General features: G+C 45.2%; 1 protein-coding gene across 3 annotated transcripts in view; it reads right to left on the bottom strand.

Moving 5' to 3' along the window:
- The window catches only part of CYFIP1 (cytoplasmic FMR1 interacting protein 1), a 122159-nt gene that overhangs the window by 61815 nt on the left and 48879 nt on the right, over positions 1–11465 (bottom strand). For 2 of the 3 annotated variants that reach the window (XM_075916231.1, XM_075916221.1), the window contains exons 15-19: positions 10628–10775; positions 7528–7681; positions 6191–6347; positions 2283–2379; positions 51–127 (exon numbers count right to left, since the gene is read on the bottom strand). In XM_075916231.1, coding sequence (XP_075772346.1) covers positions 51–127; positions 2283–2379; positions 6191–6347; positions 7528–7681; positions 10628–10775 — 633 coding nt within the window. Of the gene's footprint in view, positions 1–50; positions 128–2282; positions 2380–6190; positions 6348–7527; positions 7682–8003; positions 8152–10627; positions 10776–11465 lie in introns of all 3 variants that reach the window. The other variant, XM_075916234.1, reaches the window with a different exon arrangement.

Genomic DNA, 11465 nt, shown 5'->3' with positions numbered 1-11465 from the left:
TATCTATATACACACACATCAATAAAAGATGCTACCATCAAAATAGCTACCTTCCTGCCATGATCTTGTAGTATGCAAATATCTGGTCTGCTAACTTGTAGACGAACTGGTCAAAACACAAGTTTACCTGGAAAATGGTTAAGACATGTATTTATTAATATTTGCACAGAAATAAAAAGGAGCATATATCCTAGACCAGTGGTCTCCAACTTTCTTACACCCAAGATCATTTTTAAATGTTAGAACAAGCCAAGATCTACCAGCCCATCCTTCCCCCAAGACCTTACCCCTTCCTTGAAGCTCCGCCCTCTCTGTTCTCCTCCTCTCCATCACTTGCTATCCCCAGCTTTTATACACTCTCAGGGTACGGCCACACTGCCACTTTTTTCCCCCCAATTCTTCTGTAGGAAGAGGTTTTCCCAACATTTGGCCTGTCTGGACTGGGCCAAATGTCAGAAAAACCCCTTCTGTCAGAAGCCCCCATATTCCTTTTGAAACGAGGAATACAGGGGTTGCCGAAAGATCATGTTTGTTCTTCTGCTTTTTTTAGCAGAAGAGCAAACACATCCCTGGACATGGAAGAGTTTTTCTGGGTTGAGACAGGAGGTGCGGGCTTTGGGGTGGGAATGAGGGATTTAAGTGTGGGAAAGGGGTGCCAGGTCTGGGAGGGAATTTGGGTGCAGGAGGAGATGGAGGAGATGCTGGCTCGGGGAGGGGGCTCCAGGCTGGAGAGTGTTGGGGTGCTGAGCAAGCCACAGGCTTGTGGATGTGAGGGTGCAGGAGTTTGGGAGTATGATGGGCTCAGCACACAGTTTTGCAGTGTGTGGATGGTGCAGGAGTGTTGTGGCAGAAGACTAAGGGTGTGTGGGTGCAGGAGTTTGGGGATGTGAGAAGCTCAGGGCAGGGGGTTCCAGTGTATCATAGGCTCAGATTTCAGCTGGGGGGGGGGGGGGGCAGTACAGGAGTGTTATGTACCAGATGGGGGCTTGGCTCCAATTAGGGGTTTGTTGGCAAGCCTTCATTTTTAATAAAATATGATGTCAAACCCAAAAAGTCTCAGCATTGTCTTTATTTATGAGAAGGACGAGGAGCCTGTTCTGAGTCAGGCATCAGTGACCCACAGAAAAGTCAGTCGGGGCCACACAAGTGAGATGCAAAAAAATAACTCCTCCAAAACCCCACAAGTCTCACTAATGTGGCCCCAACTGTGCTGGTGAGAGCAGGGACATTGTACTGGGGAAGGGTGTTAGTGGGTGCTGTGGCGAGGACAGGGTGCCAATGGGTGCTGTGGCAGGGGCACGGGACAGGGTGCTGGGGTGGGGGCAGGGTGCCAGTGGGGGCAAGGGCAGGGGACAGGGAGTTCCCTGTACACGACTCCTCCAGGGACTCCTACCCCTTTCTCCCTACAGAGGAAGGAAGCCCCTGTTCGCGCCTCCTCTGAGGACTCCTACCCCCTCTCCACCAAGGAGGGAAGTCCCAGCACGTGCCCCTTCTGGGAACTCCTACCCCACCCTCATGCAGGAAGTCCATGGCACAAGCATCCTCTGGAGACCCCGCAGAGGAGGGAAGCCCCGGCACGCACCTCCTCTGGGGAATCCTGCCCCTTCCCCCGCTGAAGTCCCAAGCACACGCTTCTTCTAGGGACTCCTAACTCGCCGCTACCCCCGCCCTGCTAGGAGGTCCCCGGCACGCCACAGACCTGGCCTTTCAGGTACCAGGTCGGCTGTTTGGGGTAGGGGAGCAGCCAGCGCACTTCCTGAAACCCCGGAAGTGGTGCACAGCTGCGGGACTTCCATCCACCCCGCAGGAAGCTGGCGCTACCTCTATTGCTGCTGGAGACAGGTAGTGGGGCTTCCTGCAGGGCGGGAGGAAATGGGGGTGGGGGCCCTGAATGCCTCGTGATCAACCGGTCAAGCCCTTCCAATCGACCAGTCGATCGCAATTGACGGGTTCGTGACCATGGTCCTAGACTCTATCATTACTTACAAAACCAAATTAAAAAAACCTAGGGAACACAAAATTCTTCTACTTCCCCATGAAAAGCAGTAACTTCAAATTTAAACAATGCCAAAACTAGACATATGCAAATATATGCTTGTTCAAAGCTTATTGTCAAGGAAGGTTGCCTCTTCTTCTCTATTTCTCACCACTTTCACACTGTATCACCATTATCTGCTCTGAAGAGCTACATATTGCTGCAGAATGTTCCCTCACCTTTAAACAGACTCAGTCTCCTAATTAGGATACATAACAGTTTTCTCCAATAAATGAATTTACTTTACCTCTGCCTCAATTTCATCATAGAGGAATTGCTTCTTAAATTTAGTAAGAGCATAATGAGCGCTATCATTGTAAAGATCCAAAGAATAGAGAACATATCTGAATGAGAAAGAAAAAAAAAATGTTTACTTAACCTTACAGAAAGACTAATTCTTTGAGATGCTGTGGTTACTTTGGATCCCACTGTAGGTGCACATATAGCTCATGTATATGAGATTAGTATATTTTTAATAGTAGAAATGTGGTGGTGTATGTACCCTGTGCCTCCCTTGTTCTCCAGTGCAAAGGCGTAAAAGGCAATGTTGCCATGATGTTGCCTCAGTTCCCTTGAAACTGGAAGCCCATGGTAACTAGGGACTTCTAAAGGAGGGTGCAGGTCGTAACACTGAATATCAACACTTTGCAGAGTCACATTACTATAGAGGAATTAACTGTTCTTTCTTGGAGTATGTGTCAGCATGAATCCCACTGTAGGTGACTGGCAAGTAGTACCCTCTCGAGATGGTGGGAATGCAGTGCTTCAATTGCTCAAGTCACACAGTGAGTGCAGAACTGCTCTCCCAAACGTGGCATCTGTTCTAGCTGTCAACTCCAAACCCTAGTGTTTGACAAAGCAGATATCCGCAAATTTGCAAGGCTCTAGATAGAAAATTTATATTGACATCCATACACACACCTTATGTCTGTGAGAGAAACAAGCTTTTGAACTTACATAGAGCTCTTCTTTAGTGCCACAAGCTCAAAAATCTACTTAAAGGAGTTCTTATTGAGGGTTGACTCCCTCTAGATTCCTTGTGGTTGCATGTCTCCTCCAGGTCTGAGGTGATGCAGATGGAGTTTTAGCTGCACATCCTTCGACTTGTGGGCACTCAGGGAGAAGGATTTACACACCACTCATCTGAGATTTTCCACCAAGCAGAAAAGACATTGAGGATGCCTGTCAACCAGCAGGATGGGTCCTTCGTAGGACAAACAGGGATTAAACTATAAGGGTTCAGCACCTGCCATGGTAGTTAGTGTCACATACCTACCATGCTGGGGAGGGGGAAGAGGGAGGAGACTATGCACAAGTGTGCTCTCTTTGGGAAGAGATGTCCAAAGAAAAAATTAACAAGGTAGAAACTGAAGAAGGATTTTTTTCACAAAAGTAGATTAAAAATAGAGCTTGAAATGAGTATCAGACACATCACCAGGTGCCATCTCACGTCCATGGACAGTAAGGGTGCATCTACACAGCACCCTAAACTTGAAATAAGACACACAACTTGTGCGCTATGCAAATTGCATATCTTATTTCAAATCTATTTCGAAATAGCGTATTTTGAAATCTGTCGCATCTACACAGCGCCAAATTTCAAAATAATGCACAAGTTTGAGCCATCCTTTATCCCTTGTGCAATGAGGTTTACAGGGATGGCAAAATAGCGTGCCTGTTATTTCAAAAAATATTTCAAAATAATGGGCAGTTTGCATAGATCTCTGGTATCCTAAAATTGCTGTGCAGTGTAGACATGCCCTTAGAGAGAACAGAGGACACCTCCCTCTTTTTTCCTTTATGCCCTCGAACAGAAGCCTGGAGAGGGACAGGATGAACATGCAGCCTTGAGGGGCACTGTTACTCAGAAAATTCTGATCTCATGCCAGTGGGATCCACATTGACACGTACTTGAACAAATATTTACAGTTTGTGAAATGATTCTCTGTAAATATACCAACAACAAAAACTTGATAATTAAAAATATATATATATATATATATATATATTACACACACACACACACACACACACACACACACACTTGTAGTTTAGACTAAGAAGATTAAAAATACAGAAGGCAAGCAACTCTATTACCTGCAATGTACCCTGCCACAAAAAAATACCTTACTACTTAATACTAGATAATGCAGTTAACAGTCGGGGAAACAGCTCCAAAGATCCAATCCAGAGGCCTGATCCAGGCATTTATGCAGCCTGTATGACAGACTCCAGAGAAGAAAGACCATAAAATATCCCACTTGTGGTCCTCCTGAGTTAAATCAAGCAGACAGCAGCAGGAGACAACAGAGACTTCCATACAAACCTCAGGATGTAACACTTGGTATGCCACATCTCCAAAACAGGTCCCAAGCTACCATTCTTACTAAGCATGACAATGTAAATGTGTAGAATGGAAGTCCTTTCAGAACACACAAGATCAACTTCTTTGGCTGTTGTACAATACGACCCCATAGGAAGCAAATAAGAAGCCACAGAAATGAAAAACATGAAAATACTGCTATCAGCACTGTCTCAAAAAGAGATGAGAACAAATAAGTCCATTTAGCTTCAGTTTCTTTTTTCCCTGTACATACACTAAGGATACTGAGAATACAGGCAGTCCCCGGGTTACGTACAAGATAGGGACTGTAGGTTTGTTCTTAAGTTGAATCTGTATGTAAGTCGGAACTGGCGTTCAGATTCAGACACTGCTGAAACTGACCGCCAGTTCTGACTTACATACAGAATCAACTTAAGAACCCCAAGTCAGCTGCTGCTGAAACTGATCAGCAGCTGATTCCAGGAAGCCCGGGGCAGAGCAACTCTGCCTGGGGCTTCCTGTAGTCAGCGCTGGTCAGTTTCAGCAGAAGCTGACTTGGGGACGCCTGGGGCAGAGCAGCTGGGGTGCTGCCGGGTTGGTCCAGTAGTGCCCAGAGCGGGCGCTGCAGGACCAATCGGCAGCGCCCCAGCTGCTCTGCCCCAGAGTCCAAAACAAAAGCCTGGTCTGCTGGGGGGGGGGAGGGCGCACACTAGCTGCGCCCCCTCCCCCCAGCAGACCAGGGACACGGGGAGCAGAGCCGCAGCGGCAGCGGGGTGCTGCGCCTCTGAGGCTTTGCTCTGGCAAAGCCTCAGAGGCGAGGGACCCCGCCGCGGCTGCGGCTTCAGTCTGGGTGCCTGTGGTCTGCTGGGGACGGTCCCCAGCAGACCACGGGCTCCCGGACTGAAGCCGCAGCCGCGGGGGGGTCCCGCGCCTCTGAGGCTTTGCCAGAGCAAAGCCTCAGAGGCGCGGGACCCCCCCACGGCTGCGGCTTCAGTCCGGGTGCCTGTGGTCTGCTGGGGACCGTCCCCAGCAACCACAGGCACCCAGACTGAAGCGGCAGCAGCGGCGGTTCCCCGCGCCTCTGAGGCTTTGCTCTGGCAAAGCCTCAGAAGCGCAGGAACCCGCCCGGTGCCCCTGGTCTGCTGGAGACGGTCTCCAGCAGACCAGGGGCACCGGAGCAGCTTACGAACGGGGCTCTCTCGCCCCGACCTCCGGGGCGAGAAAGCTCCGTTCGTAAGTGCGGATCCGACGTAAGTCGGATCCGCGTAAGTCGGGGACTGCCTGTAATTATTCATCTGCTGTTCTATTTCTCTCAAGACACTGTATTGGCAGACTCCTAACTCATCCACTTCAGAGCTGGTCATGCACCAGGGTACATTTTAAATTATGGGGGGTTTTTTTCTTATGGTCTTGTCTTATCATTCTTTGGTGTCTTTTACATGTCTACTGTGGGGAGCCATATGATTCCCATTCATCAAGGAACTTGGAGTTAAATCCTGACTGCACTGAAGGCAATATGAGTATTGTCACTAACTTTGATAGGGTTCAGCACTTCACCTGGAAACTTTATGTTCTACAGGGGAAAAGAAGCACCATGTGTTGATCTCAGAATGTGGTGGTTTGCCTATGCCTCAAAGAACCAAAATCACTGAGAGCCAGGGAGTTCAAGTTAAGGTGCCGAGATGAAAGAATAGGAATTCAGGAAACAGTATCTTTAAAGAATTATGTCTGAAATACTCTCTCAATAAAAACTTATCATGAGCAAAAGCACTAACTTTATAAATAAAAAGACATTTAAAATAATACAACAGAAGAGCACACATAAACCTTACTCCATCATTGATGCCTCTTTGGTTTCCAAAATATGGTCTGTCAAAATCCAGGGCATCGACATCTCAATGGGGAACTGGATTCTTCTGCCCATTGTGAGTTCTAAAAAGAACTCTCTGAACCACAACTGGGACAGGTCACAGCACTGCTGCAGGGTTTCTTTCAAAATAAACAACAAGCCATTATTCTTCCCATGAGAGAAACATGTTAATAACAAAAAATGTGATGATTATGGTAAATGTGAAACTAAAAAGCAGGTGAGAGTCACTAGAGCTACACATGTGAAATCAAATTTAAAAGTAAAATCGGTGAGGTTTTGAGAACAGTTATGAACACACTCAAAACCTCAAGTGTTTTTGTTCGTTTGGAGTTTTGTTTTGGTGGGGGTTTTCTGTTTTGTTTTTGTTACTGAAAACATGGCAAAAGTGGGCCAGCCCACTAGTTTATTGGCAACAATATATTACACCACCCTGGAGGTTATCCAAGTTTAATTCTCCACCAGTGGCTCAAAGTGCTGTCAAAGCAATGCTCTCAGCTCAAGAAGTAGTTGTGAGAGAAGGAAAGGTGGAGCATCTTGTGGCCATCCCTCTGATTAAGCAGTGGAATTGACTGGCCCCATATGACCCCTGTAGATTAGAACAGTAGGAAATTATCTGAATTCTTGAGGGAGGGTTTGGAATAAGGGAAGGTAACTTTAAGAACACCCTATCAGGGATGCTGAGAGATTTCTACAGTGTCTCCAGCTAACAGGCATACAACATGCAATGTTTGCAGAATGCTAGTGAGCCAAAACAAGGCTGAACTTTTTCCTTTGACAAACATGGCACTGTTTTTGGAAAGCATTCGTACTGGAACTATGAGAGTCAAAGGTTAAAAAAAAAGATGAAAGACAACACACCATGGTGATGACAAAGACTAAATACATTCAGTGTCAGTAGCTGATTCCATTAGAATAGCATGTTTCCGATTACAACTGACAAAATACACAGGGGTAGTTAATTAATATAAATTTACCACTACAGGGGACTTGATGTGTCTCCTAATTTTTTTTTATTTTTTTGCAATTTAAACAGGTTTGATGTTTTATGTCTTTGTTATATAAAAATATAAATGCAATAATAAAAAACCACCACCCACTAAAACAAATGCATAAAAGGAATAATAAACAAAAGCACTTAGGTGAAACATTCTTTTGCAATATCTCAAAAAGTTCTAGCAAGTCAATCTTTTAGTTAAACAAACCAAATCTAAGTGGCTTAGGCAATCGGAAACATTTTCCAGGGCATGTTAAAGGTGTTAGGACATGCTAAGCTGGACACTGATCATCTAGGTATCTTACCACTGAAATTTATCAAATGAGTGTAGAAGAAAGACTCGCGATGAAATTTTTCTATGTCCAATATGGTGGGCCCCTCAAGGCTACTTCTCAAGGTTTTCTTGGAACCACTTTTGTCAGCAATGAGAGACTCTAACATAGTTCTCACCATGTAAAGCTGTATCATTAAAAGGAAACATTTGTGGTGGAAAGGAAAAAAAGGAAAATACACATGGTACATTAGTTGAGCAACACTGAGAAATACCATCAAGAAAGTGACTGCACCACTTCAAACTGAACCCTACTACAGTTTCGGCAAGAGCCATGCCTTTCTCCTTTGGAAAAAAAAAGATAGCTGCTCCAACCAAAATTAATGCCAATACAAATGCCTAGCCAAAAAGCCTTCCACATTAAGGGAGTCTGCATTAATATACAGCAATAGACAATTTGCAGTGAAAAACTTCACTCACCACAAATTAAAATAATAAGTAATATCTTACCACCAAAGTTTAAAAGAGGCGGATAGATGTAGGACTGCCTCAGAAACTTGTTTATCACATGCAATAGCTTTTCCATTCCAAGAGACTTGAGCTGCTTCAACAGCCCAGCAGAGTTTAAGGACTCTGTCATAGTGCGAACCATGTAGAGCTAAAAACCAACAGACAAGGAGAGGCAGGGGAGAGAGACACAGTTAATACAACACATGGGTAAATGAGGAAGGGGAAACAGAAGCAGAAAAAGTGTGTGTTAGTGTGTTAAGGGATGAAAAACAACACAGTAAGCATGCAGACGGAAACATCCACTTCTAAAGTAGGCAAGTTTCTTCATTTGACCTGTTATTCTGTGAGGGTCCAATACAAAGCTCATTTAAGTCAATGGAAAAGCTCCCACTGACTTCAATGAGAGCTGAATCTGGTCATAAGAAACTAGCTGTGTCTCAGTTTTTTCACAAAGATTTCTAAGTGTAGTAAATCCAGTGATTTATTATTTTGGAACTACATACAACTGACAGAAGAACATTCTAAAGAATTGCTGTAATTTGCCCCCCCCATCAGCAACAATAAACAAGTGTTTATGACCAAGACCAGACAGTAGACACAAGAGTGTATTTCAATGAGCTTGCAACAGTCAGTGATACAAAGCTCCTAAACATACAATGGTAAGAAAAAAAAAAACATACATTGGTGGTGATTTTTAAAAAAGAATTATTATTAGAATAAAGCATTTCATTTACTTACACAAAATGTCATTATATATTTACACATTTTTCGAGACATTTTTTAAACCCAACTCAATCACCCATCACTAATATAAAAAGTACTTCCCAAACCGGCTCCATCCCTTCACCCCAAGATTTTAGGAATCACTGTATTTAATTGATACACCATAATTCCACTTATTTTTGCATTCTGCTGTACTCAGAGCAATGTGCAGTGATCTGTTATGATACTGTACAAACATCCCTCGAAACCCCAAACATATAAGATAAAGAGGGATCGCATCTAAAAATGGAAAAGGAGCAAGCTTCTAAATATGGGTAACAGTGGTTATTATAAAGGTAGAAAAGTACAGGCAGTCCCTGACTTACGTCGGATCCGTACTTACAAACGGGGCTTTTCTCGCACTGGAGGACGCGGGCGGCAGACTGCCCAGACACGCCACAGTCCCGCCGCCCGCATCCTCCGGGGCGAGAAAAGCTACTCCGCGTCTCCCTGGTCTGCTGGGGGGGGGAGGCCCCCAGCAGACCAGGGAGACGCGGAGCAAAGCCGTGGAGGACGTGGGCGGCGGGATCACCCAGACACACCGCGGTCTCGCCGCCCCAGTCCTCCGCGGCTTTGCTCCACGTCTCCCAAACCAGGAGACCAGGGAGACGCGGAGCAAAGACGCAGAGGACCCGGGCGGCGGCACCGTGGCGCATCTCGCTCCCGCCGCCCACGTCTCCATGGTCTGCTGGGGGGGGGAGGGGGCGCAGCTAGTGCGCTCCCCCCCCCCCCCCCCCCCGCAGACCAGGCTTTTCTCGTGGACGTCTGTGGTAGAGCAGCTGGGGCGCTGCCGGTTCAGCGCCGCTCCTTCGTGCTACTGGACCAACCCGGCAGCACACCAGCTGCTCTGCCCCAGGCGTCCTGATTCAGCCGCTGCTGAAACTGCCCAGCGGCTGACTACAGGAAGCCCAAGACAGAGTTTCTCTGCCCCAGGCTTCCTGGAATCAGCCGCTGATCAGTTTCAGCAGCAGCTGACCTGGGGACACCTGGGGTAGAGCAGCTGGGGTGCTGCCGGGTTGGTCCCCGCAGCGCCGAGGTGGGGGGCTGCGGGGACCTACCCGGCAGCGCCCCAGCTGCTCTGTCCCAGGCGTCCAGATTCAACTGCTGTTGAAACTGATCAGCGGCTGATTCCAGGAAGCCTGGGGCAGAGAAACTCTGCCTTGGGCTTCCTGTAGTCAGCCGCTGGTCAGTTTCAGCAGCGGCTGAATCTGGACGCCAGTTCCGACTTAAGTACAAATTCAACTTAAGTACAAACCTACAGTCCCTATCTTGTACGTAACCCGGGGACTGCCTGTATGCTGTTTTACGAGAGAGAGAGAAAGAGAGAATTCTGCACTCTATCAATCACTATAGCAAATACACAAGAAACTAGAAACCTAAAGCACAGAGGTGGAAAGAGTCAGCACAAATATCAACCAGGATCAAGTTTAAGAATGCAAATCTAAAATATAGCACGTAAACATACAGTGAAGGGGTTTAAAAACCATAAATATAATTTAGTCTGGAAGGAGAAGCCAGGCAGGAAAGGATCCACTCATCTCAAAAACAGAACATTTAAAAAGGCACACCTTTAAAATATGGGCATTTCCTTGGAACGAAGCCAAAAGTTTGAGCACTTGAGGAAAAGAACAGATATGGGTAGAAAACTGAAGTGAAAGCATCCCAGATAGAGAATTCTGACTAATCCAGATTCACAGTGCATTTGTATTATACTTAAAAATAAATAAATAAAATAATGTTAAGTATAGCTTGAGAGTTATCTAAATCTGCTCCAGCTTGTTACAGGGCTCAGTAGTAAAAAGTTTTCTATGTCAATCAGTGATGCTAATACTATGATTATCATACGGAAGAACAGAAAATACCTGAGTACTGGAAGGTCCCACTGCTCGCCTCGGAACTTTGATATCAAAACCACTTTTGGGGTCCTTCTCTCCTCTCAGTGCTGGGTCATTAAATGGTTCGTGTCCTGCTTCCCAGTCACAAACTGTCTTTCTGATGGCCTGAAGAACACTAAACACAATCCAAAATACTGTAGCACCCAACCAGATATAAATGCTTATTCCACAACCAAAAACACCTTGAAGCAAACATTCAAGGAGGGCTGTATTTTGTCAGTCACACTGACATTTTCAAGTCATACTTGGACAACATTTGTTTTTTTTCCATCACTGATTACTATTTTTAGCAAAATATACATGTATATTTATAGCCCTGGGTTGTACACCATCATAATTCACTACCACAGAGGTAAATGCAATATAATAAAACATTAGAATTTACCATCCAATAAATGAGGGCTAAAGAACACTAATAATAAATAAAGCTTCCATTTATAAAATATTTTGGTAATGCAAAATTATTTTTAAAATTCTAAAAGGGATTCTAATAAAAGTTCTCTCTTAAAAGTTTGCATAGATGTAGTAGTGGTCATTTAAGAATGGCAGAATGTAATTTGAAGGTTAATATATTATGTAGTGTGAAAGTCCTGCTTAAAGTGAAAAATGGTCCCTTTGACAAAGGAAGACATCCCCTTTGGCTTCATCTATTGATTTTATATTTCACAAATCACCTACCTATGGCATATATAGCCCAATATAGCCCACAAAAGTACTTAACTTTATTAGACAAGATCTATGCTAGCCAGTTTAACCATGTTAGCAGCTTTTATAAAAGCCTTGTTTAAAAATGGTTTTGGCTAAC

Source organism: Pelodiscus sinensis, chromosome 1, assembly GCF_049634645.1.
Source record: "Pelodiscus sinensis isolate JC-2024 chromosome 1, ASM4963464v1, whole genome shotgun sequence".
NCBI lineage: Eukaryota > Metazoa > Chordata > Testudines > Trionychidae > Pelodiscus > Pelodiscus sinensis.
This window is presented reverse-complemented; position numbering and strand designations above follow the sequence as displayed.